At 42.1% G+C, this 27,672-nt stretch overlaps 1 protein-coding gene across 1 annotated transcript in view; it reads right to left on the bottom strand.

Moving 5' to 3' along the window:
- The window catches only part of LOC141081247 (1,25-dihydroxyvitamin D(3) 24-hydroxylase, mitochondrial-like), an 86,582-nt gene that overhangs the window by 50,449 nt on the left and 8,461 nt on the right, over positions 1-27,672 (bottom strand). Inside the window, exons 4-6 of the mRNA XM_073566089.1 lie at positions 17,463-17,559; positions 17,284-17,375; positions 3,188-3,299 (exon numbers count right to left, since the gene is read on the bottom strand). Of these exons, the coding sequence (XP_073422190.1) occupies positions 3,188-3,299; positions 17,284-17,375; positions 17,463-17,559 (301 nt within the window). The remainder of the gene's footprint in view (positions 1-3,187; positions 3,300-17,283; positions 17,376-17,462; positions 17,560-27,672) is intronic.

Below are 27,672 nucleotides of genomic sequence, written 5' to 3' on the forward strand. Positions count from 1 at the left end.
AAGGAAAGACTAGAAGCAATGGGATGAAACTGAATGGGAAGAGACACAGATTAGATATTAGAAAAAACTTTTTGACAGAGTGATCAATGAGTGGAACAGGCTGCCACGAGAAGTGGTGAGTTCTCCTTCAATGGAAGTCTTCAAACAGAGGCTGGACAGACATCTGACTGGGATGATTTAGCGAATCCTGCTTTGAGCAGGGGGTTGGACCAGATGGCCCAGGAGGTCCCTTCCAACTCTACGATTCTATGATTCTAATGTTATACTATTGGGCAGTGCAGATCTTCAATTTTTTTATTATGCTGATTCAATATAAGAAATCAATCGCAGCATGCTGTCAGTGCATCCAAATCGGATCGTACTCACCCATTCAAGTCTGAGTGGTGTGAAACATTGGACTGCACTCAGATTTCATTCAAGTGCAGTCCAATGTGCACTGACAGAGGCAATGGAGAAAATGGAGAAATTAAGTTCTCATCTTCTCTGCACTTGTGTTGCAATTCTCTCAAGTGAGATAATCAGATCACACTGACATGACACTCAGATCAAACTCTTATTTATTAGTAATGTGGTTTTCACATTCAATGTTATATACAGTGGCTTGCGAAAGTATTCACCCATTGCCATTTTTCATGTTTTTCCTCCTTACAATCTGAAATTTCACTGGTTTTCTCTGAAAGTTTGCATCTGTTCATGTAAAGAACATGCGTATAACTGTGAACATTTGGTTTTCTTTACATAGCAAACAACAAATAGGACAAAATAACTGAAAACTTCAGTGTGCATAACTATTCATTCCCCTAAAGTCAGTACTTTGTAGAGCCTCCTTTTGCAACAATTAGAGCTGCAAGTTGTTTTGAATATGTCTCTATGAGATTTCCACATCCATCTTGCCACTGGGATTTTTGCTCATTCCTCAAAGCAAAACTGTTTTAGCTCCTTCAAGCTAGATGGTTTTCTCTGGTGAGGAGCATTTGTCAAGCATGACCACAAATTCTCAGTTGGATTAAGGTCTAAGCTGTGACTAGGCCACTCCAAAACATTTACATGTTTCCCCTTAAACCAGTCAATTGTTGCTTTATCAGTATGCTTTGAGTCATGGTCTTGTTGGAAGGTGAGCCCTGAGTAGCAATGTGTGGAGTATGTCATTTACAGCACACATTGCTAGAGACAGTAAAATACATTTGGATTCTGAAATGTATCATGAGGACCGTTCCGTCAAAAGTAGAACCCACTGTCAATGTGAATGGATACATTGACTAAATAGCACTATTATAGAGCATATTTCTTGAAATGGAAGAAAAACATCACCCCAATTCAATTTGGTCGCATTAGAAAAACTTGTACCTCCACCGAAGAATATATAATTCAATCAAAAATTCTTAAAAACAGGTTTAATGAAAAAGGTAACCCAAAGAACTAATTCCTTTGAGTGTTTTAACATTGTATTTGAATAAACTGTATTGAAGAATCCTGGAAGCACAGAGTGGAAGCGCTTATTTCTTAGTTTTCTCCTGCAAACACATATGCAACGTTGAAACCTTTTGAAGGATCTTGCACGGTATACCAAGTTCGCAGCATACCACTATCAAGGATCACTACGGAATTCACGTTATCATAGAGTTCTGCCTGTATGCACAACCGCATAAGGTGAGCAACAATCCTTCCTTACCTGTTAGTGATTGTGTCACAATCTAATACTATGCTTAGATAGCGCTCCCTTTTCTCACTTTTATTTTAGTTAACACCTTGCAGCAATTTTTGTGTGTAACAAAGGCTTTTTATCTGCCCACTCTTCCATAAAGGCCATCTCTATAGAATGTATTGATTATTGTAGTTGTATGGACAGATACTCCAGTCTCTGCTTGGGAACCTTGCATCTCCTTCAGGGTTACCTTTGGTCTTTGTGCTGCCTCTCTGATTAATGTCTTCCTTGAGACTTTTGATGGGCACCCCTCTCTTGGCTGGTTTGTTGTGGTACCAAACTCTTTCCATTTGATGATAATGGATTTGATGGTGCTTGAGGACATCAAAGATTGGCATTTTTTTTAATAAACCAACCCTTACTTGTACTTCTAAACATCTTTGTCCCTTAGTTGCTTGGAGATCTCCATGGTCTTCATGGTGGTGTTTGGAGATGTCATTGACCTTCATGGTGTTGTTTGGTTATGGGTGCCCCTTGCTTAATGGTGTTGCAGCCTCTGTGGTATTTCAGAAAAGGTGTGTATTTACTGACAGGCCAGACCATGTGACACTTAGGTTGCGCACAGGTTTACTTCCTTTCGCTAAGCATGTGTCTTATGAAGGTAATTGCTTGCACCTGAAATTTTTTGGAGCTTCATGTCAGAGTTCCACCCCTCAGTGTGTCTGGGATACAGTTAATGACAGCTCAGCCATCCAATCTACTGTAGCACAGGGGTGTGCTGAAGCTGTTGGTGCTTTTATTAACAGCTCAGTCATCCAGTCTTGTACAGGGGCGTCCTGAGCGATCAGTGTGTTGATTAACGGCTTAACTGTCCAATCTGAGACTGGGAGGCACTGGATGTGTCCATGTGTTCATTATCCCAGGTGATTGCCATGCTACTTAAGTGAGCTGTTTTTCCCAGACCTCTGACAGATGTACATTCAGCTAGTGAGGTTTGATCTCGATGTGCCTTGAGATCTGTATGCTTGATCTTTCTTTGCCTGACCTTGGACTGCATTCTGACCATGCATCTGTTTAACTCCTTCTGTTCAGATCCGTTGTCGTCCTAGTATTCTTACTTCGGAATGTTAACTAACCATGTTTTTGTCTCTTCCTTCTGCTTATGATGTACCCTTTGGACTCCTTGACTATTCTGACTCACGGCTTGGCCATGAGAAGAGACTAAGCGTCACACTTCATAGCAAAAGGTGTGAATACATATGCACATGCCAATTTTTAGTTATTTGATCCCATAAATTGAATTTATGCCTATTTTTTCTCATTTGACATGACCAGCTTAGACAATTTAGTGCTAATGCATCACACTCAAATCTGATTTAAAAAATATTTAAAAACAGGTTTAAAAAATAGGTAAAAAGCCAAGGGAGGAATACTTTAGTTAGCCACTGTATAAACATTCTTTTTTCTCATGAAGCTTAAGACAAATAATCATAAGGCATATTTGTTCAATATTAAACATTTTTGTAATGTGCAATAAATTACCTGCTGCAAATATATTGTCCCAGGCTTCAGTATGACTTTTCCAAGATTTTGTATTAAATTGTTTATGAAGATCTGCTGAGGTCACAATGAGTGGACCTAAATAGTGCATCATCTGTAATCAAAATATGGAATATTTATATACAGATAAAAGTTGCAGAAATGTTCATCTTATCTCTATAGTGCAATAAAATAATTTATAATATAAATAAAATGCTGATTAAGTGATTTGTGATAAGTTAAATGGGCAAGAAATATCAATTTAAAAAAATGAAAATTGTTATTGCAAATAATCTAAATATTTGCATTATTGTACATGAATTCTGCATAGCAATACATAGTACCATAATTGGAAACAGTATTGCTTCTAAGGGGAGTAGCTAAGGGAAAGACAACTTTGAATGTGTGGAAACCCTGCTGCCTTTTGTTTACTGCTAGTTTGTAATCAAGTTATCACAAATGGATCTTCTAACCTTTTCCAGATTGATGAAGGCAGAAGGAAGTCAACAAAGTCTGCAGAGAGGATTTTTTTTTAAATTAATGATCATTAATATATAAGGAATTGTATTTAAAACAAAATCAAATTTACTGTTTGAACTTTTGTTTTTTTATTATTTTTTTTCTGCAGCCGTTGGGGGCTGCCATTTTTATTTGTTTGTATGTAAAGGCCCTGTCTCACATAATGAGATCGTTAGCGAGATCGCTGTTGCGTCACCGATTTTGTAACGCAACAGCGATCTCGCCAGCAATCTCGCTATGTGTGATACATATAGCGGCGACCGCCCCCCCACTGGATATTGCTGATCGTTCTCGAATGTCCTAGGCCATTTTCTGATCGTTGGCGTCCCGCTGGCCAGCATGCATCGCTGTGTTGGATGCCGACGAGCAACCTCTTTGGCGACGCAGAACTCAGGGACGCAGGCGTGAGTTGTCAGAATAGCTGCTATATGACAAGGTACCAATGACCACTGAGGTCGTTATACAGATCGCCGGATCGTTGTTGCGTCGTTGAGTAAATCTGTCTGTTTGACAGCTTACTAGCGGCCATTTAGCAACGCACCAGCAATTGTTAGCAGGTCTTATCGTTGTCGGGATCGCTGGTGCGTTTCTTAGTGTAACGGTACCTTAAGTGTTGAGCACAACACTAGCATGCAGCAAATGCAACAGCCCCAGGTCAAACCAGCGTCTGTCACAGGAGGTCTTGGGCATCAGCAGTAAAAACAAGTTGGGCGGCCTGGAATCATCCTACCAATGCCAAACCTGTTCTCACTACTGGAAAAAGTCACCTCTGAAGCCTTGCTTTATTTGGTGAGAGCAGGACTGTGGTGGTAACTTCTTCCAGCAGGGAGAAGGGATTGTCCTTGTGCTCTAAACACTGTCCATTGACTGAACTCTGTCACATCAGTGTGAAGTTTCATTCAGATTTACTTGATGCATAGACTTCTGAATGAGACCTTATTGCTATGTTGGCAAAGAGCTTCAGACCAGATGACTTTGTCACTGAGGACAGTGCTCTGTACATTCAACTTCAATGTACATAGTGCAATAATCATTGACAAAGTTATCTCATCCGATGCGCATTAAAGCCTCATTCAGACATCCATGAATCAGAGACATCTGAATAAGGCTTTACATTGACATAGCAGAACTCTTTCATTATGCAGTTTTCACAAAAAAGTATCAAGGGACCCAAATAATAAAATAAAAAATCAAATCACCTCCTTTTTCCCCCACTAAATAATGTGTATAATTGTACTGTATGTACCATAAATGTATTGCTTCATTCGCCAATTGCCATCTTCCCACTCAAAAAGCTTTAAATTTCTTTCAATTGTTCTATTTTTTTATGAGAAACTATCATCAGAAAATGGCCTACTGTTTAAATCAAGTTTTTTGTGTTACATGCATTTTTTTAAAAAGATGTAAGCAATATTTTTGCTGTTTTTCATGATCTGTACAGAAAAAAAAGCCATTTCATTTTGCATTCTTCACGCTGGACAATGGGGCTTTTATACACTCATGTTTCCTCTCCTTTCACAACAGACGATGTCATAGCTGAACCCATATACTCTCCCTTCGCAATGACCTTTTTACAGGTTCATTAGACACTTCAATATAAAATCTATTCTCGAGAACTGTGGCTATTTGAATTTGTTGTTTCTTGAAACTACAGGAATTTATAGTTGACAAATTCCGCAGTAACCAGTGTGAAAATTGTAAGATTCATATTTTTATATTTAAAATACAGATTGTGATTTGTAAAAAAAATGTAATACTAAAAAACACCAAAAATATTTACAAAATGCTTGCTTTAAACAATAGGTACATTTTGATGATGAGTGAATAGTGAAATATTCCGTGTATTCGTACTGAATAACAAATCCAATGCAAGTCAATGGGAAAGCCAAATTTATTTTTTTTTTGCTGTACCCAACAAAGCTAAAAAAAAAAGCTAAAAGTAAATGGGAACAGCGTGGAGAAAATGCCTGTATGTCTTTTTGACTCACATATGGTATATGGGAATAATGTTGTCAGACTATTGTGCCGGTTTTACGGACTTATAAAAAAAAAACTAATTTTTTTTAAAGGGAAAAATGCTAAGAAACATTTTTTCCTTCATAATTACATGTATATAACCCAAAAAATAAAAATAAAAAAAAAATTATACCTCCCCTTTAGCATATGTTATCACGGAGCGTTTTGGCTTTAGTTTTTCCTTAAACAATTGTGAGAGCTTTCACTTGTACATTTAGGAGATCCATCCCTCATTCCAAATTGTTAGCTAGATAGTGGAATACATATTCCCCATCACTTTACAATGTCAGCTAAAACATGTCCATTTGAATTTTGGGCTTCACCTGCCACCACCACCACCACGTCTACAGCCATGTCATTATGCGGCCCTCACTTCACATTTTCAGAGGGCAAGCAGGTGCCATGAAACATGAGTTTTGTGAGCTCCATAGTTCATTTTGTCCACCGGATCCCAATGGAGCCACTGTCATAGCGGGTGAAGCCGCTGTAAGGTGAATATAATACAGAACTTAGGGGAGCTGTATGATCAATGTCACTAAATGTCAGTAAATTGGATCCTAACAGACACCAAAACCATTAGAATTAAATTGTTAATACAGTGTATGGAAGCGAGAGCCTGTATTTTAATGAGTCTGTCAGGTCTGAATCCCATGTCAGGAACATGTAAAAGCCTCATTTTACTTGGAAGCAGCCTCCTCAAGGCAAAGAGACAGGAGTGCCATTCACCAAGCTGACCCGAATTTAGAAATTTTAAGAGAATCGACAGTTTAATAAAGAGACACAAGTCTCATTTAGGAGCCTGGAAAAGCCAGCCATGGTCTTTGTCCAGCACTGGACAATGTAAAGTGGTAACGAATATCTATGCCCTATCTAACAATTTGGGAAGAGACATATATGCTAACAAGGGACAAATGAATGCTGACAAGGAACAATGAACTGGACATAGTTGCTGACTGTTGTGTCTGTGCAACTGCAGGTTGTGGGCAGGAGGCATTAGCGCCTGCTTCCTGGACAGCAGATTGGTAAGGCCATAACACAGGGAAAGAGGCAGTGGTTTCACAGATTTTGCACCCAGGCATGTCTCCCACCTACTGGTGTGCTTGGCTGCCGTGTGCTTTTGCATGCTTGGTGGTGTTCAGGTTGGCAGTGCTCTTGCCTCTTCTCAGTTTGGTTTGGCAGATGCTGCAATATACAGTTGTTTTGTGTAAAGGACTTTCAGAAAAAAAAACTGCCATACAGAGGAACAATGCACCCTTGGCTTGTTACCTGTGGAACAGTTGACCGAGTTCTCCCTCTAATCAAACCACTAATTCTTCTCACCTAATTTCATGCTATGGATCCAACCCTCTCTGCACTGCTGGGCTCGCTAGGCTTGTCAGCATGCCAGGTTGAATCAGTGGCCTCATCATCGACCACATCATCTTCCAATTCATCAATCTGATTCTCCTTCTGAGTTGCGATTTTAGGCTGACCTGATGGCAACCGAGTGTCCTTCAGACATGAATTGACCTCCCCCATTGTGGCTTGCTCCTGGCCATGGATGCTCAAATGTTTGGGCATCACTGCACTCCACCCCCTCATGACCCTCATTAATGTTGCCTGTTGAGACCCCTGAATGATTACAAGGGAATGTAAACTTTTCCTCACAGTGGCCAACACACTGGAGCCTTTGTCTGCCATCCAACCCACAACATCCTCACACTTGTCTGGGTTCGATGTAGCATGCTGACCTAGTTGCACAACTGCTAGATAAAGATGTGCTATTTATTTAACCAATAGAAAATTAGTGGTCTTTATATCGCCTTTCTGACACATGGCAACAGTAGACTAAGGAAAATTATTGCCACTGGTAAATTGTGACGTTTGAGTATCTCTACACTGTTTGCGCCAGTCGGACAACTGCTAGATAAGGAGATATGCTATTTATTTCACCAATTGAAAATTAGTATTTTTTTATATCGCCTTTATGAGATACACCAACAGGAGACTCAGGGAAATTACTGGTAAATAGTGACGTTTCCATGGCTCAGCAGGTTTTGCACCTGTCGCACAACTGCTAGATAAATATTAGCTATTTCATCAATAGGTGAGGCATATTATTTAGCAATTAGTTTTTAACCCCTTAGTGACAGTGCCAATTTGGTAATTAATGAGAAAGCTATTTTTTACAATTCTGACCACTGTCACTTTATGAGGTTATAGCTCTGCAATGCTTCAATGGTTCCCACTGATTCTGAGAATTTTTTTGTGACATATTGTACATCTTGTTAGTGGTAAAATTTATTTGATATGACTTGTGTTTATTTATGAAAAACAACGGAAATTTGCAAAAATGTTGAAAATTTTTGCAATTTTCAAACTTTTAATTTTTGTGCCCTTAACCCCTTTCTGTCATGTGACCTACTATCCTGTCCATGTGCCCTGGGACTTAATTCCCAGGGACGGGATAGTACGTCACAGCGATCAGCGGCGCCCACGTGGTGAGCGCCACTGATCGCGGCCGGGTGTCAGCTGATTATCACAGCTGACACCCGGCACAATGTGTCAGGGGCAGTCACTGACCGCCCCCGACACGTTAACCCCTTGCATACCGCGATCAAACACGATCGCGGTGTACCGGAGGTTAAAGGGAAGCATCGACAGGGAGGGGGCTCCCTCAGTGCTTCCCTGAGCCCCCCACAGCAGCGCAATAAGCAGCGCTGCTGTGGGGGGCTCCTTCCCTGCAGGTCCCCGGATCCAAGATGGAGACGGGGACCTTCGGGGGCCTGCAGGGAGCTGGCTTCCTCAGTGCCTGCAAAGCGCAGGCGTGAGGAAAGCCTGTGCAGTGCCTGTGACAGATCGCTGATCTGTCACAGTGATCTGTGATGTGACAGAGCAGCGATTTGTCACATGACAGGTATGTCCCCCCTGGGACAATGTAATAAAGTTAAGAAAAAGTGTAAGAATAATTTTTAAAAAAATCGCTAAATAAATTTTTTTAAAAATTCCCTAATAAATTCATTTTATGGAAAAAAAAAAAGTACACATATTTGGTATCGCCGCGTCTGTAACAACCCGCCCTATAAAACTGTCCTACTAGTTAACCCCTTTAGCGAACCCCTTAAAAAATAAAAAACTAAGCAAAAAATAATGATTTATTATCATACCGCCAAGCAAAAAGTGCAATAACGCGCGATCAAAAAGACGCATATAAATATCCATGGTACCGCTGAAAACGTCATCTTGTCCCGCAAAAAACGAGCTGGGATACAGCATCATCAGCAAAAAAATAAAAAGTTATAGCTCGCAGAATAAAGTGATGCAAAAATAATTATTTTTTATATAAAATTGTTTTCTTTGCATAAAAGCGCCAAAACATAAAAAAAGACCTAAATGAGGTATCACTGTAACCGTACTGACCCGAAGAATAAAAGGGCTTTATCAATTTTACCGCAGGCGGAACGGTTTAAACGCATCCCCCAAAAGAAATTCATGAAATGCTGGTTTTTGTTCATTCTGCATCACAAAAATCAGAATAAAAAGCGATCAAAAGATGTCACGCGCCCAAAAATGATGTCAATAAAAATGTCAACTCGTCCCGCCAAAAATAAGACCTCACATGACTCGGTGGGTCAAAATATAGAAAAATTATAGCTCTCAATATGTGGTGATGCAAAAACTATTTTTACAATAAAAAGCGTCTTTTAGCGTGTGACAGCTGCCAAAAATAAAAACCCGCTATAAATAGTAAATCAAACCCCCCGTTATCACCCCCTTAGTTAGGGAAAAATTATAAAATTAAAAGAAAATGTATTTATTTCCATTTTCCCATTAGGGTTAGGGCTAGGGCTAGGGTTAGGGCTAGTGCTAGGGTTAGGGCTGAGATTAGGGTTAGGGGTGTGTTGGGGTTAGGGTTTGAGTTATAATTGGGGGGTTTCCACTGTTTGGGCACATCAGGGGCTCTCCAAACGCAAGACGGCATCTGATCTCAATTCCAGCCAATTCTGCGTTGAAAAAGTCAAACGGCGCTCCTTCCCTTCCAAGCTCTGCTATGCGCCCAAACAGTGTTTTACCCCCACTTATGGGGTATCAGCCTACTCAGGACGAATAGCAAAACAACTTTTGGGGTCCAATTTCTCCTGTTACCCTTAAGAAAATAACAAAAAGGGGGCAAAAATATCATTTTTGTGGAAAAAAATGATTTTTTTATTTTCACGCCCGGGCGTTATAAACTTCTGTGAAGCACTTGGGGGTTCAAAGTGCTCACCACACATCTAGATAAGTTCCGTGGGGGTCTAGTTTCCAAAATGGGGTCACTTGTGGGGAGTTTCAATAATTTAGGTACATCAGGGGCTCTCCAAATGCACATGACACCCGCAGACCATTCCATCAAAGTCTGCATTCCAAAACGTCACTACTTCTCTTCCGAGCCCCGACGTGTGCCCATACAGTAGTTTTCTCCCACATATGAGGTATCAGCGTACTCAGGACAAATTGGACAACAACATTTGGGGTCCAATTTCTCCTGTTACCCTTGGGAAAATAAAAAAATTGGGGACTGAATGATCATGTTTGTGGAAAAAATACAATTTTTTTTATTTTCACACCCGGGCGTTATAAACTTCTGTGAAGCCCTTGGAGGTTCAAAGTGCTCACCACACATCTAGATAAGTTCTGTGGGGGGTTTAGTTTCCAAAGTCGTGTCATTTGTGGGGTATTTCCACTGTTTAGGTACATTAGGGGCTCTCCAAATGCAACATGACACCCGCAGAGCATTCCATCAAAGTCTGCATTCCAAAACGTCACTACTTCTCTTCCGAGCCCTGACGTGTGCCCATACAGTATTTTTCTCCCTCATGTGGGGTATTATTGTACTCATGACAAATTGGACAACAACTTTTGGGGTCCAATTTCTCCTGTTACTCTTGGGAAAATAAAAAAATTGGGGACTAAATGATCATGTTTGTGGAAAAAATATGATTTTTTTATTTTCACGCCCGGGCGTTATAAACTTCTGTGAAGTTCTTGGGGGTTCAAAGTGCTCACCACACATCTAGATAAGTTCCATGGGGGGTTTAGTTTCCAAAATGGTGTCATTTGTGGGGGGTTTCCACTGTTTAGGTACATTAGGGGCTCTCCAAATGCAACATGACACCAGCAGAGCATTCCATCAAAGTCTGCATTCCAAAACGTCACTACTTCTCTTCCGAGCCCCGACGTGTGCCCATACAGTAGTTTTCTCCCACATATGGGGTATCAGCGTACATAGGACAAATTGGACACCACCATTTGTGGTTCAATTTCTCCTGTTACCCTTGGGAAAATAAAAAAATGGTGACTAAAAGATCATGTTTGTGGAAAAAATATGATTTTTTTATTTTCACGCCCGGTCGTTATAAACTTCTGTGAAGCACTGGGGGGTTCAAAGTGCTCACCACACATCTAAATAAGTTCCTTAGGGGGTCTAGATTCCAAAATTGGGTCACTTGTGGGGGGTTTCCACTGTTTAGGTACATCAGGGGCTCTCCAAAAGCAACATGACACCCGTAGACCATTCCATCAAAGTCTGCATTCCAAAACGTCACTACTTCCCTTCCGAGCCCTGACATGTGCCCATACAGTAGTGTTCTCCCACATATGGGGTATCAGAGTACTCAAGACAAATTGCACAACAACTTTTGGGGTCCAAATTCTCCTGTTACACTTGGGAAAATAAAGAAATTGGTGACTAAAAGATCATGTTTGTGGAAAAAATATGATTTTTTTTATTTTCACTCCCGGGCATTATAAACTTCTGTGAAGCATGGGGGGGTTCAAAGTGCTCACCACACATCTATATAAGTTCCTTGGGGGGGTCTAGTTTCTAAAATGGTGTCATTTGTTGGGAGTTTTCGCTGTTTTGGTACATCAGGGGCTTTCCAAACGCGACATGGTGTCCGATCTCAATTCCAGCCAAAAACATCAAATGGCGCTGCTTCCCTTCCGAGCTCTGCCATGCGCCCAAATAGTGGTTTACCCCCACATGTGGGGTATCAACGTACTCAGGACAAATTGTAAAATAACTTTTAGGGTCCTGTTACCCTTGGAAAAATAAGAATTGAGGGTGAAAAGATCATTTTTTTGGAAAAAATATGATTTTTTAATTGTACGGCTGTACGTTATAAACTTCTGCGAAGCCCTTGTGGGTTCAAAACACTCACCACATATCTAGACAAGTTCCTTTGGGGGGTCTACTTTCCAAAATGGGGTCACTTGTGGGGGGTTTCCACTATTTAGGTACATCAGGGGCTCTCCAAACGTGACATGGCGTCCGATCTGAATTCTAGCCAATTTTGCATTGAAAAAGTCAAACGGCGCTCCTTCCCTTCTGAGCTCTGCCATGCGCCGAAACAGTGGTTCCCCCCACATATCAGGTATCAGTGTACTCAGGACAAACTGCACAATAACTTTGGCAGTCCAATTTCTCCTGTTACCCTTGGTAAAATAAAAAAAATTGAATCTGAAGTATTTTTTTTGTGAAAAAAAGTTAAAATGTTCATTTTTTTTAAATATTCAAAAAATTCCTGTGACGAACCTGATGGGTTAATAAACTTCTTGAATGTGGTTTTGAGCACCTTAAGGGGTGCAGCTTTTAGAATGGTGTCACTTTTGGGTATTTTCTATCATATAGACCCCTCAAAGTGGCTTCAAGTGTGATGTGGTCCGAAAAAATAAAATGGTGTTGCAAAAATGAGAAATCGCTGGTCAACTTTTAACCCTTATAACTTCCTAACAAAAAAAATTTTGGTTCCAAAATTGTGCTGATGTAAAGTAAACATGTGGGAAATGTTACTTATTAAGTTTTTTGTGTGCCGTATCGCTGTGATTTAAGGACATAAAAATTCAAAGTTGGAAAATTGCAAAATTTTAAAAATTTTCACCAAATTTCTGTTTTTTTCACAAATAAACGCAAGTTATTTGAATGAAATTTTATCACTAACATGAAGTACAATATGTCACGAGAAAACAATGTCAGAATCACCAGGATCCATGGAAGCATTTCAGAGTTATTACCTCATAAAAGGACAGTGGTCAGAATTGTAAAAATTGGCCTGGTCATGAACGTGCAAACCACCCTTGGGGGTTAAGGGGTTAAATCACAGAGTCATATTGCACAAAATCTAATATATAAAGCTCAAGTGTGTGTATGTATGTATGTATGTATGTATGTGTGTGTGTATATGTGTGTGTGTGTGTGTGTGTGTGTGTCCGGGATAGGCATCCGCACCGTCGCAGCTACAGCCACAAAATTTGGCACAGTCACACGTCAGGACGCCGAGAGTGTCCTAGGCTATGTTGTGAGTTGAAATTTTAACCCCGCGCGCTCCAATTCACCAAACAACTTTGCCCCTGTCTACATAATGGGAAAAAGTGTGTGCGTGTCAAGCCCCACCCCTCATTATGATGTCATAATGCCCCTATCTACATAATGGGGAAACAGTGTGTGTGCATCAAGCCCCGCCCCTCATTATGATGTCACAATGGTTGCCATGGCGACGCTGATGTCATCATAGGTTGCAAGCCCCACTGCTCATTAAGATGTCATAATGGTTGACTATGGAATGGAGGATGTGTGATGGGTATATAGGCACTGGACTATGGGATGGAGGATATGTATGATGGGTATATGGGCACGGGATTATGGGATGGATGATGTGTGATGGGTATATGGGCACGGGACTATGGGAATGAGGATATGTATGATGGGTATATGGGCACGGGACTATGGGATGAAGGATATGTATGACAGGTATATGGGCACAGGACTATGGGATGGAGGATATGTATGATGGGTATATGGGCATTGGACTATGGGATGAAGGATGTGTGACGGGTATATGGGCACTCGACTATGGGATGGCGAATATGTATGATGGGTATAAGGGCACGGGACTATGGTATGGAGGATGTGTGATGGGTATATGGGCACTGGACTGTGGGATGGAGGATATGTATGACGGGTATATGGGCACGGGACTATGGGATGGAGAATATGTATGACGGGTATATGGGCACGGGACTATGGGATGGAGGATGTGTGATGGGTATATGAGCACTGGACTATGGGATGCAGGATATGTATGACGGCTGTATGGGCTCGGGACTATGGGATGGCGGATATGTATGATGGGTATATGGGCACGGGACTATGGGATGGAGGATATGTATGATGGGTATATGGGCATGGGACTATGAGATGAAGGATGTGTGATGGGTATATGGGCAATTGACTATGGGATGGCGAATATGTATGATGGGTATATGGGCATGGGACTATGGGATGGCGAATATGTATAATCGGTATTTGGGCATGGGACTATGGGATGGAGAATATGTATGATGGGTATATGGGCACTCGACTATGGGATGGAGGATATGTATGATGGGTATATGGGCATGGGCCTATGGGATGGTGGATATGTATGATGGGTATATGGGCACGAGACTATGGGATGGAGGATAATTATAATTTGTTATAACTAACCACAGTTAGTTACTATGCCCGGGCAGCGCCGGGCTCTTCAGCTAGTAGTTAAATAATATTTCCCACATATCTACTTTACATCTGCACAATTTTGTAAACATTATTTTTTTCTTAGGACGTTATAAGGGTTAAAATTTGACAATTTTTCCAACAAAATTTACATAACCATTTTTTTTTTGGAACCACCTCACATTTGAAGTGAGTTTGGGGGTCAATATAACAGAAAATACCCAAAAGTGACACCGTTGTAAAAACTGCACCCCACAAGGTGCACAAAACCACATTCAAGAAGTTTATTAACTCTTCAGGTGCTTCAGGAGAACTAAAGAAATGTGGAAAGAAAGAAATGAACATTTTACTTTTTTCTCAAAAATTTACTTTGGAGCCAAATATTTTTATTTTCACAAGGGTAGCAGGAGAAAATGGACCACAACATTTATTGTGCAATTTCTCCTGAGTACGTCAATACCTCGTATGTGGGGGAAAGCCACTGTTTGGGCGCACGCCAGGGCTAAGAAGGGAGGAAGCACTGTTTGACTTATTTAATGTAAAATTGGCTGGAAACAATGGCAGAGGGCCATGTTGCGCTTGGAGACCCCCTGATGTACCTAAACAGTGGAAATGCCCATTTCCAACTCTAACCCTAACACTGCCCTAACCTCAACCCCAACCCACCCCTAATCCTAACCCTAACCCAAACCATAACCCAACACCTCCACCCTAACCCCAATACAACCCTAATGCCAACCCTAGCCCCAACCCTAACTCTAGCTTTAAACCTAGCCCCAACTCTAACCTTAACCCAACCCTAACCCTAGCTTTAACCCCAACCCTAGCCCAAACCCTAACCCTAGCCTCAAACCTAACCCCGTCCCAAACCTAACCCTAGCCCCAACCCTTACCCTAGCCCAAGCCTAACTCTAGCCCATCTCTTGCCATAGCTATAACCCCAACCCTATCCTTAACCCTAGCACAAATCCTAACTTTAGTCCCAACCCTAGCTCTAGCTATAACCCGAACTATAACACCAACCATAACCCTAACCCTAGCCCTAACCTTAATGGAAAATAATAATAATAATAAATTTTATTCCTATAGGGCCGAAATATTCCACAGCACTTTACATTTCAGAGGGGACTTGTACAGATGATAGACATTACAGCATAACAATAATCACATAGATCTTTTTTTATTATTTTTATCTAAGTAATGGGGTGATAAAGGGGGTTTGATGTACTATTTTTTTTATTTTTGATGACTGTGATAGGGTCTATCACAGTGATCAAAATAAACCAATAGGAGAAATCAGGAAGCCGACTGGCTGGCAGATCTCGGCGGACACACTGTGCATGCGCCTGCCATTTTATTCCCGGTAGAAAACACCAAGGGTGGGGAGACAGAGCCGGAGGGAACAGGGGACACCGCAGGTACCGGGGGGGCTCGGGGAACCCATTTCTCTCTCCTCTGATGTGCTAGCTCATATCAGAGGAGAGAGAAATAAATCAGACTTTTTTGTGGTTGTCGTTCAATTATTCCGTGAATAACGGTAACTGCAACGCTGGGGTCAGTAAAATCTGACCCTAATCATGTTTTTTTCTGACACTAGGGGGAGCCAAAACCTTATTTTTCAGTACCATTACAAAGCAGCGCTGAGGAATAAGTACCCTTAACTTCCGCCGTTAGAGGCCATATTGGCGGTCGTTAAGGGGTTATAAAAGATGTTACAATATGCTGACACTGTGGTATATTATTTAGTTGTAAAAAATGTTTTTATATGCTGATATGCAGGAATATTATGTAGCTCCAAAAAAATTGCTTTTGTATATGCTGGTGCTAACAAATATTATTTGGCTCTGAAAAGAGCTGCTTTGTACATTATGGTAGTGGATAAAACCCTGCCCATCTCTCACTAATACCTCAGTCTGTTCCTAAACTATACAACACAATGCAAACTAGCAGAGATCTCTAGCATATGCTTGCAATGATGATTGATAACAACTAGGTGCCTGCCTTTCATTCTACCTCGCATTAAATCTTTCCCTACACTATTTCCACCTAACAAACAACTAATCTCCATCCTCAGTAGCTCTAAGAGTACCGTTACACTTAGCGATGCACCAGCGATCCCGACAACGATATGGATCACTGGTGCATCGCTAAGTGGTCGCTAGTGAGCTGCCACACAGGCAGATCTCACTAGCGACATAGGAGGGGTCGGGGGTCGTTAATTACCTGTCAGATGCGGCGATCCTGATGTCCTCCCGCCCGCGTCCATGCGTCGCTCGTCGGCGCCACAGTAAGCCCAGCAGGAAGCGCCCGACGAGAAATGATCCAGGACGTTCTCGCGTGACCAGCGATGAGCAGCGGGGGAGCCGGTCGGAGGTAAGTATCAGACATAGCGATATCGCTAGCAATATCGCTGCTACATCACAAAATCGGTGACGTTACAGAGATATTGCTAGCGATATCGCTATGTGTAACGGGGGCTTTAAAAGAGCTTTTTGGAATCACAAACTCTCCCTATATGCTGCTTTCACTCTTCCTACACTCTCACTATGCTCTTACCGGCTGCAATCTGCGCAAGATGGCTCCGGCAGGAATTAAATATCCCCTATGACGCTGTAAAGCCATCAAATCACAGTAATGTCACATCAAGGATGGTGACGGCATTACTGCGATTTGCAGGCAAGCCCAGCATATTCATTGGCTGCACATAAAGAGCCAAACATGCAGGGTGGGTCGCTCGAATATACAGAGGCAAATAGCAAATTACTTGCCGAGTAACGAATAGCCTGAATAGTGTGCTATTCATGCGAGTAATAGTGCCGAATGAATTCGCTCATCACTAGTAATTTTCTGATGATAGCTACCCAAAAGATGGCTCACTCCTCACTGCTGGGTTGTGGAAGCTTTAAAAAAGGGGTACGTGTATGACTAAAAGTGCGTGCAGTATGTACAGTATGTATGTACTGTATGCTCATATTGCTACAACCAACTATGATTAAGCAGACATACTGTATGCTACAATTACAAATTTTTTTTGATTAAGTAAATACAGCACCTTTTTCACTGACTGTATAAATAGCAAAGCATCATCTGTACACGCCTCTTGGAGAAGACCACATCTTTCATTATACAGCACTGAGCATATTGCTGAAAGGAGATGACATCAACATTTACCACAATATAAATTAGGAAAATGAATCAACACACACTACAATCGTTTCTGTGTGTACTTACTTTCATATGTAAGTTTATTAAGTTCAAAATACAAATCATCAATCTTTCCATGTTCGTCACACACGCGGTTGACATGGGCGATAAAATCTTTCAAAACCTGCAAAAAGGTCTCGGATTTACATGACGGAATTTTCGTTTAATGCAATAAACATTCCATTGAATACATAATAATTAGTGATGTGTGAACATGCTCAGGTGACATGTTATCCGAGCATGCTTGGGTGTTGACCAAGTATCTTGGATGTGCTTGGAAAATATATTTGAGTTCCTGTAACTGCATGTTTTGTGGTAATAGACAGCTGCGACACATGCGGCGAATGCCAAACAAGCAGGCAATCACTATATGTGTTGCAGCTTCCTACCGCTACAAAACATGCAGCTGCAAGGACTTGAATATTTTTTCAGAGCATGTCCAAGATACTTGAATAACACCCGAGCATGCTCGGATAACACGTTTGTTCATCACTAATAAAAATAATTATAATCAGAAGTAGTCAGCATTTTATTTCTGCTGTATTTTATCATACAAAACTTTCTACATATTACTATTGCAGAGATGTTCAGTTTTATTAAAGGTTTTCATCAGGTTAAAGGGGTTGTCCTGTCAAAATCAATAAATCTGCAGTCACTCTGTGTGACTGCAGACTTATGAATCTTCCCTGCGCATGCACTGTGAGCTCAGGGGATTCACCCGCTTCTTAGCTGACCCTGGAGGGTATGTGATATACATACTCCTGTCCAGTGCCCATCTATTGGGCACGGCATCTCACGATACACTTGACTGCAGTGAGGCCATCTGTGATTAGTGAGACAGCCATCCAGTGGTCATGGCTGACTAGAGCGTGTGGCCTCACTCCAAACAAATATATGGAAGCAAGGCTGTGTCCACTGGTTAGGAGTATGTATAATGCATACATACCCTGCAGGTACGGCTCAGAAATTGACAAAGCAGCTGTCATGTGCCAGGAAAGAGGCAAGCTCAGCACTGGAGCCCTCATAAATGGGAGGGACAGCTAAAGGTCTCTAACATTAATCGGACCATTGACTAGCCTTTAACCCCTTCACTACCAAGGGTGGTTTGCACGTTAACTACCGGGCCAATTTTTACAATTCTGACCACTGTCCCTTTATGAGGTCATAACTCTGGAACGCTTTCATGGATCCTGGTGATTCTGACATTGTTTTCTCGTGACATATTGTACTTCATGTTAGTGGTAAAATTGCATTCAAATAACTTGCGTTTATTTGTGAAAAAAACGGAAATTTGGCGAAAATTTTGAAAATTTCGCAATTTTCCAACTTTGAATTTTTATGCCCTTAAATCACAGCGATACGGCACACAAAAAACTTAATACATAACATTTCCCACATGTTTACTTTACATCAGCACAATTTTGCAACCAAAATTTTTTTTTGCTAGGAAGTTATAAGGGTTAAAAATTGACCAGCGATTTCTCATTTTTGCAACACCATTTTATTTTTAGGGACCACTTCACATTTGAAGCCACTTTGAGGGGTCTATATGATAGAAAATACCCAAAAGTGACACCATTCTAAAAACTGCACCCCTCAAGGTGCTTAAAACCACATTCAAGAAGTTTATTAACCCTTTAGGTGAGTCACAGGAATTTTTTGAATATTAAAAAAAAAATGAACATTTAACTTTTTTTCACAAAAAAAATACTTCAGGTTCAATTTTCTTTATTTTACCAAGGGTAACAGGAGAAATTGGACTGCAAAAGTTATTGTGCAATTTGTCCTGACTACGCTGATACCTGATATGTGGGGGGGAACCACTGTTTCGGCGCATGGCAGAGCTCAGAATGGAAGGAGCGCCGTTTGACTTTTTCAATGCAAAATTGGCTGGAATTCAGATCGGACGCCATGTCACGTTTGGCGAGCCCCTGATGTACCTAAACAGTGGAAACCCCCCCAAGTGACCCCATTTTGGAAACTAGACCCCCCAAGGAACTTATCTAGATATGTGGTGAGAACTTTGAACCCACAAGGGCTTCACAGAAGTTTATAACGTACAGCGGTACAATTAAAAAATCATATTTTTTCCACAAAAATGATCTTTTCACCCACAATTTTTATTTTTCCAAGGGTAACAGGACCCTAAAAGTTATTGTGCAATTTGTCCTGAGTACGCTGATACCCCATATGTGGGTGTAAATGACTATTTGGGCGCATAGCAGAGCTCGGAAGGGAAGCAGCGCCATTTGACGTTTTTGGCTAGAATTGAGATCGGACACCATGTCGCGATTGGAAAACCCCTGATGTACCAAAACAGTGGAAACCCCCCACAAATGACACCATTTTGGAATCTAGACCCCCCAAGGAACTTATCTAGATGTGTGGTGAGAACTTTGAACCCCCAAGGGCTTCACAGAAGTTTATAACGTACAGCAGTACAATTAAAAAATCATATTTTTTCCACAAAAATGATCTTTTCACCCTCAATACTTATTTTTCCAAAAGTAACAGGACCCTAAAAGATATTGTGCAATTTATCCTGAGTACGCTGATACCCCACATGTGGGTGTAAACCACTATTTGGGCGTATGGCAGAGCTCGGAAGGGAAGCAGCGCCATTTGACGTTTTTGGCTGGAATTGAGATCGGACACCATGTCGCATTAGGAAAGCCCCTGATGTACCAAAACAGTAGAAACCCCCCACAAATGACACCATTTTGGAAACTAGACCCCCCAAGGAACTTATCTAGATGTGTGGTGAGCACTTTGAACCCCCCAGTGCTTCACTGAAGTTTATAACGTCCGGGCGTGAAAATAAAAAAATCGTATTTTTTCCACAAACATGATCTTTTAGTCCCCATTTTTTTATTTTCCCAAGGGTAACAGGAGAAATTGGACCCCAAAAGTTGTTGTCCAATTTGTCCTGAGTACGCTGATACCTCATATGTGGGAGAAAACTACTGTATGGGCACACGTCGGGGCTCGGAAGGGAAGTAGTGACGTTTTGGAATGCAGACTTTGATGGAATGGTCTGCGGGTGTCATGTTGCGTTTGGAGAGCCCCTGATGTACCTAAACAGTGGAAACCCCCCACAAGTGACCCCATTTTGGAAACTAGACCCCCTAATGAACTTATCTAGATGTGTGGTGAGCACTTTGAACCCCCCAGTGCTTCACAGAAGTTTATAACGACCGGGCGTGAAAATAAAAAAATCGTATTTTTTCCACAAACATGATCTTTTAGTCCCCATTTTTTTATTTTCCCAAGGGTAACAGGAGAAATTGGACCCCAAAAGTTGTTGTCCAATTTGTCCTGAGTACGCTGATACCTCATATGTGGGAGAAAACTACTGTATGGGCACACGTCGGGGCTCGGAAGGGAAGTACTGACGTTTTGGAATGCAGACTTTGATGGAATGGTCTGCGGGTGTCATGTTGCGTTTGGAGAGCCCCTGATGTACCTAAACAGTGGAAACCCCCCACAAGTGACCCCATTTTGGAAACTAGACCCCCTAATGAACTTATCTAGATGTGTGGTGAGCACTTTGAACCCCCCAGTGCTTCACAGAAGTTTATAACGACCGGGCGTGAAAATAAAAATATCGTATTTTTTCAACAAACATCATCTTTTAGTCCCCATTTTTTTTATTTTCCCAAGGGTAACAGGAGAAATTGGACCCCAAAAGTTGTTGTCCAATTTGTCCTGAGTACGCTGATATCTCATATGTGGGAGAAAACTACTGTATGGGCACACGTCGGGGCTCGGAAGGGAAGTAGTGACGTTTTGGAATGCAGACTTTGATGGATTGGTATGCGGGTGTCATGTGCGTTTGGAGAGCCCCTGATGTACCTAAACTATTGAAACTCCCCACAAGTGACCCCATTTTGGAAACTAGACCCCCCATGGAGCTTATCTAGATGTGTGGAGAGCACTTTGAACCCCCAAGTGCTTCACAGAAGTTTATAACGCCTGGGCGTGAAAATAAAAAAAACATTTTTTTCCGCAAAATTATATTTTTGCCCCCAATTTTTTATTTTCCTAAGGGTAACAGGAGAAATTGGACCCCAAAAGTTGTTTTGTAATTTGTCCTGAGTAGGCTGATACCCTACATGTGGGGGTAAAACACTGTTTGGGCACATGGCAGAGCCTGGAAGGGAAGGAGCACCATTTGACTTTTTCAACGCAGAATTGGCTGGAATTGAGATCAGACGCCATGTTGCCTTTGGAGAGCACCTGATGTGCCCAAACAGTGGAAACCCCCAATTATAACTCCAACCCTAACCTCAACACACCCCTAACCCTAATCTGAGCCCTAGCCCTAACCCTATCCCTAACCCTAACCCTAGCCCTAACCCTAACCCTAGCCTTAACCCTAGCCCTAACCCTAACCCTAGCCCTAACCCTACCCTAACCCTAACCCTAGCGGGAAAATGGAAATAAATACATTTTCTTTTAGTTTTATTATTTTTCTCTAACTAAGGGGGTGATAACGGGGGGTTTGATTTACGATTTATGGCGGTTTTTATGTTTGGCGGCTGTCGCACGCTAAAAGACGCTTTTTATTGTAAAAATAGTTTTTGCATCACCACATATTGAGAGCTATAATTTTTCCATATTTTGACCCACCGAGTCATGTGAGGTCTTATTTTTTGCGGGACGAGTTGACGTTTTTATTGGTACCATTTTCGGGCACGTGACATTTTTTGATCGCTTTTTATTCCGATTTTTGGGATGCAGAATGAACAAAAACCAGCTTTTCATGAATTTCTTTTGGGGGGTGCGTTTACACCATTCCGCGTGCGGTAAAATTGATAACGCGTTTTTATTCTTCGGGTCAGTACGGTTACAGCGATACCTCATTTAGGTCGTTTTTTTATGTTTTGTCGGTTTTTTGCAATGAAAACAATTTTATATAAAAAATAATTATTTTTGTATCGCTTTATTCTGCGAGCTATAACTTTTTTATTTTTTCGCTGATGATGCTGTATGGCGGCTCGTTTTTTGCGGGACAAGATGACGTTTTCAGCGGTACCATGGATATTTATATGCGTCTTTTTGATCGCGCGTTATTGCACTTTTTGTTCGGTGGTATGATAATAAATCATTATTTTTTGCTTCGTTTTTTATTTTTATTTTTTAAGGGGTTCGCTAAAGGGGTTAACTAATGGGACAGTTTTATAGGGCAGGTCATTACGGACGCGGCGATACCAAATATGTGTACTTTTATTGTTTTGTTTTTTTTTTATTTTCAAAAAATGGATTTATTGGGGAATATTTTTTTTTTTTTAACTAATTTATTTAGCGATTTTTTTTAAATTATTTTTAACACTTTTTTTTTTTTTTTTTTTTACTTTATTACCTTGTCCCAGGTGGGACATCACTGTCCTGTGACAGATCGCTGATCTGTCACATCACAGATCACTGTGACAGATCAGCGATCTGTCACAGGCACTGCTGCAGACTTCCTCATGCCTGCGCTTTGCAGGCACTGAGGAAGCCAGCTTCCTCAGGCCCCCGAAGGCCCCCGTCGCCATCTTGGATTCGGGGGCCTGGAGGAAGGGAGTCCCCCGCAGCAGCGCTGCACATTGCGCTGCCGTGGGGGGCTCAGGGAAGCACGGAGGGAGCCCCCTCCCTGCCGATGCTTCCCTTTAACCCCCGGTACACCGCGATCGCGTTTGATCGCGGTGTGCAAGGGGTTAACGTGTCAGGGGCGGTCCGTGACCGCCCCTGACACATTGTGCCGGGTGTCAGCTATGATAATTAGCTGACACTCGGCCGCGATCAGCGGCGCTCACCACGTGGGCGCCGCTGATCGCGATGACGTAATATTCCGTCCATGGTAATTAGGTCCATGGTCACATGGACGGAATATTACGTCAATTGTAGGTAAGGGGTTAAAAGGAATAAGACCTCTTAAAATTACGTTTTGACAATTCCTATTATTCAAATAGCTCACCATTTTTTATGCCATTTTGGAAAAGAATAAAACATGTTTCTATCTACTTCTGCACTTAAAGGAAACCTGTCTGGTGCAAAAGTGCTATTGACCTGCAAATATGGTGTTATTCTGCAGGCTAAAAGCATTTTGAACCTGTCTGGCACCGGCATTTAGACCCCGCTGCTGGGAGGTAATGAACTTTATTCCTTCTGATAGCGTTCGGGTTTCAGTCACAGGGGCAGGTCTGGTGCAGGTTCAGTCACAGCTGTGTATAGAGAGTGATGGCTGTAACCGCATCCCCGGCACTTACTGACAGCAGCTCAGAAATAGGTCCAGCTGTCAGTCAGTACTGAGGGAGCAGTTACAGCCGCCACGCTCTATACACAGAACATTGACTGAAACCACGCAGGTGCTACCCCATGACTGAATCCGAAATGCTACTGTGCGGAATAAAGTTAATTTCCTCCTGGCATCGTGGGTCTAAATGCAGGTGCCAAGTAGCTTCAGAATGCTATTAACCTGCAGATTAACCCCTCATCTGCAGAATAATAGCCTTTTTCATGTGACAGTTTCTCTTTAAACAGATGTCAAGATTTCTGGTGATTTTAGAGCACAATAGACTTTTCTTACCATTGATTGGAACATTCAGAATGTCATATAAAAATTAGGTAAATTGATTTTACACTTTTAGTAAAGTGGAAATCAAACAATTTCAATAATGTAAACTAACAAAGACAGACATTATTCACCCTCCTCTGTTGTGAGTTCATTTTCCCCTTCGTCACTGAGGTCTGGTGAACTCCCTATTCTGGTGACGGAAGGTAATGAGCCTGATTATCAGGCACCTGAACCTGGTGAGGATGACTGGCTGAGTGGAGTCAAGGACTGGATATAAGGCTGCCGACGCCCTTCTGCCCTGCGGGTGATTTCTCTGTGGACTTCTAGGACACCAGTCTGATTCCTGCTCCTCTAAGCTAAGTTTTTCTGCTTTGCCTGTTTGCATTAGTGTTTTGTTTTTGTTTTCCTTGCTTTTCTGGATTCTTCCAGTCCCTGCTGGGGTGAGCTGAATCTCCTTTTGCCTGTAGCTCTGTCTTCTTCAGAATATTCCTGAGTACTGACATAGCTTTTTTGAAGCCTAGCGTCTTCAGGGCCTTTTTCACTGTCAGTCTGTTGGCTCTTATTTTCATAGGGTTTTTCACGGATTGCAGACAGCAGCCTTCCTGTCCTTTTCTATCTAGCTAGATTGGGCCCCGTCTTTGCTCAGTCTATCTTTCTGCCTGTGTTAGTGTTTTCATCTTGCTTCACTGTCATTATATGTTGGGGGCTGCCTATTGCTTTGGGGTCTGCTCTGGGGCAGTTTAGTTTTCCCCTTTCTTTCTTTAGGCCTAGCTATTTCTCCGGCTGTGATCGAGGGGTCTAGGGCATCGTAGGAACCCCCCACGGCTACTGCTAGTTGTGTTGATAGGTTCAGGGGTCTGCAATCCGATAGCTGCCAACTTCTCTGGTTTTCTGGACTTAGCTAGCATTTCTGTTTTTGCCTCCTACGGTGACTCAATCATAACAGAATCACCGGCCATACCGCAGATCCTAGGTTACTCAATTGCAGGAAAGAATTGTAAAAAAAAAAAAAAAAAAGTGTGTATATTTTTTCCTCTATATCTCTGAGGCCGTAGGGGGAATTTTTTTTTCTCTCAATGGAGATAAAGCAATTGTCTGATCGTGTGGAGCAGCTCGCTGCGGAAGTGCGGGGAATTTCCGCCTACCTTGCTCGTTCGCATGCTGTTGAACCAAAGATCCCTACACCTGATGTATTTTTTGGGGATCGATCTAAATTTTTGAGTTTCAAAAATAATTGTAAATTATTTTTTGCCTTGAAGCCTAACTCGTCAGGGAGCTCCGCGCAGCAGGTTAAAATTGTCATCTCTTTGCTGCGTGGCGATCCCCAGGATTGGGCGTTTTCTTTGAAACCAGATGATCCTATTCTGACTAATGTGAACACATTCTTTCTTGCTTTGGGCTTGTTGTATGACGAACCTAATGCTATTGATCAGGCTGAAAAGACCCTGTTGGCATTGAACCAGGGTCGAGATTCTGCAGAGTTGTACTGTCAAAAGTTCCGAAAGTGGGCGGTCCTTACTACCTGGAATGATAATGCCTTGGCTGCTCTCTTTCGGAAGGGTTTGTCAGAAGCCGTAAAAGATACTATGGTGGGATTTCCTGTTCCCTCTGGTCTGGAAGATTCTATGTCATTAGCCATTCAGGACATAGCTTTTTTTGAAGCCTAGCGTCTTCAGGGCCTTTTTCACTGTCAGTCTGTTGGCTCTTATTTTCATAGGGTTTTTCATGGATTGCAGACAGCAGCCATCCTGTCCTTTTCTATCTAGCTAGATTGGGCCCCGTCTTTGCTCAGTCTATCTTTCTGCCTGTGTTAGTGTTTTCATCTTGCTTCACCGTCATTATATGTTTGGGGCTGCCTATTGCTTTGGGGTCTGCTCTGGGGCAGTTTACTTTTCCCCTTTCTTTCTTTAGGCCTAGCTATTTCTCCGGCTGTGATCGAGGGGTCTATGGCATCGTAGGAACCCCCCACGGATACTGCTAGTTGTGTTGATAGGTTCAGGGGTCTGCAATCCGATAGCTGCCAACTTCTCTGGTTTTCTGGACTTAGCTAGCATTTCTGTTTTTGCCTCCTACGGTGACTCAATCATAACACTCCTCATTTCTATCGTCAGCGCTACACTGTTGCTCCAGTCCCTGAGTTTGGCTTCAGTGGTTACCAGTAGCATAGCTACTGGGGGGGCAGAGGGGGCCATTGCCCCAGGCCTATCACATGAAGGGGCCCACTGGGAGCCGGCACTGCCACTTCAGTGATGAGGCAGAACACAGCATAGGAATAGAGCAGCAAAGTGCCTGCTCATGTGACGGAGATTCTGCACGCTGGTAGCACAGTAGATAGTTGCAGCACTGTATTGTGCTGACTGACCTCTTCACTCATGCAAGGTGGGATTGGCTCAGGACAGGCACCATTGAGTGGATGACATTCATCCACTCAATGCAGACTTTTATTCCCCATTGACTTGCATTGGGGTCGGGTTTCAGACGAAACTACGACTTTTTTTGCCCTAGTCGGACCAGTTTCATCTGAAACAAATTTTTTTCATGAAACCTGATCTGACTATAGTCGCCCAACTCTAGTCATATTGGTTTGGGCCAGATGGAAAAGATGGGAAAAGTGAATGACTACATAAGAAAGACCATCAGCTGTAAGTCACCATCTATAACTGTACTGTGATATCTTATATGGTCTGAAAGACTGGTATTTACCACTATCTGGTCTCCATATAGTAATATCAGTGTTCATTTTTGTATATAGATTTATTTTCAATCACAGCACGGTCATCTGGTGATTTTCCCCCCTTCTCACAATTAGGCCGGGGTCACACTTGCGAGAAACTCGCGCAAGTCTAGCATCTCAATACCCGCCACTGCCACTGGTATTCGGACCGGAGTGTGTGGCTGCATGTATTTCTATGCAGCTGAACACTCCATTCCGAACCACCGGCGGCAGTGCCTGATATTGAGACGCGAGACTCATGCGAGTTTCTCGCAAGTGTGACCACGGCCTTAGAGTGCACCACATAACTGTAGTTAGGATTACCTGGTTAGGGGCCCACTCAGATTTTTCACCCCCCCCAAGCAGAAACCCTAGCTATGCCTCTGGCGGTTACGTTACCGAGCTCAGAGGCTCTGCCAATGTAGATGGCATAAGCTGCTAAGCTCAATGATCAGCTGCAATATTGATAGGAGCTGTCGATATGACATTACTGCTGCAGCCCTTCCATAGGGACCAGTAAAGGAGCAGACATGTGGAGTTGTCGCTGCAGTGGGGGAGGGTGAGTATTATCTGGGTTTTTTCTTTTACATTACAGGAATCATTTGGTACCTACTTTTGTAAAAGTGAAAATCCCCTGTACATTGTTTTTATAGCAAAGAATTAACAGTATTGTCCAATAAATTTATGAAGGATCGCTCCTGTCAAACTAACCTGATCAGCTTCTATGAGGATGTAAGCTCTCAAATGGACCAAGGAGAATCATTGGATGTCAATTATCTCGACTTCTCTAAAGCATTTGACACTGTCCCACATAAAAGATTGGTAAGTAAGATGAGAAAGCTTGGGCTAGGGGAAAATGTGTGTAGATGGGTAGGTAGCTGGCTTAGTGATTGAAAACAAAGAGTGGTTATTAATGGTGCATACTCAGATTGGGCCAGGGTTACTAGTGGGGTACCAAAGGGTTC

The sequence above is a fragment of the Dendrobates tinctorius genome, unplaced genomic scaffold (genome assembly GCF_039654945.1).
Source record: "Dendrobates tinctorius isolate UK_male_01 unplaced genomic scaffold, ASM3965494v1 ptg000004l, whole genome shotgun sequence".
NCBI lineage: Eukaryota > Metazoa > Chordata > Amphibia > Anura > Dendrobatidae > Dendrobates > Dendrobates tinctorius.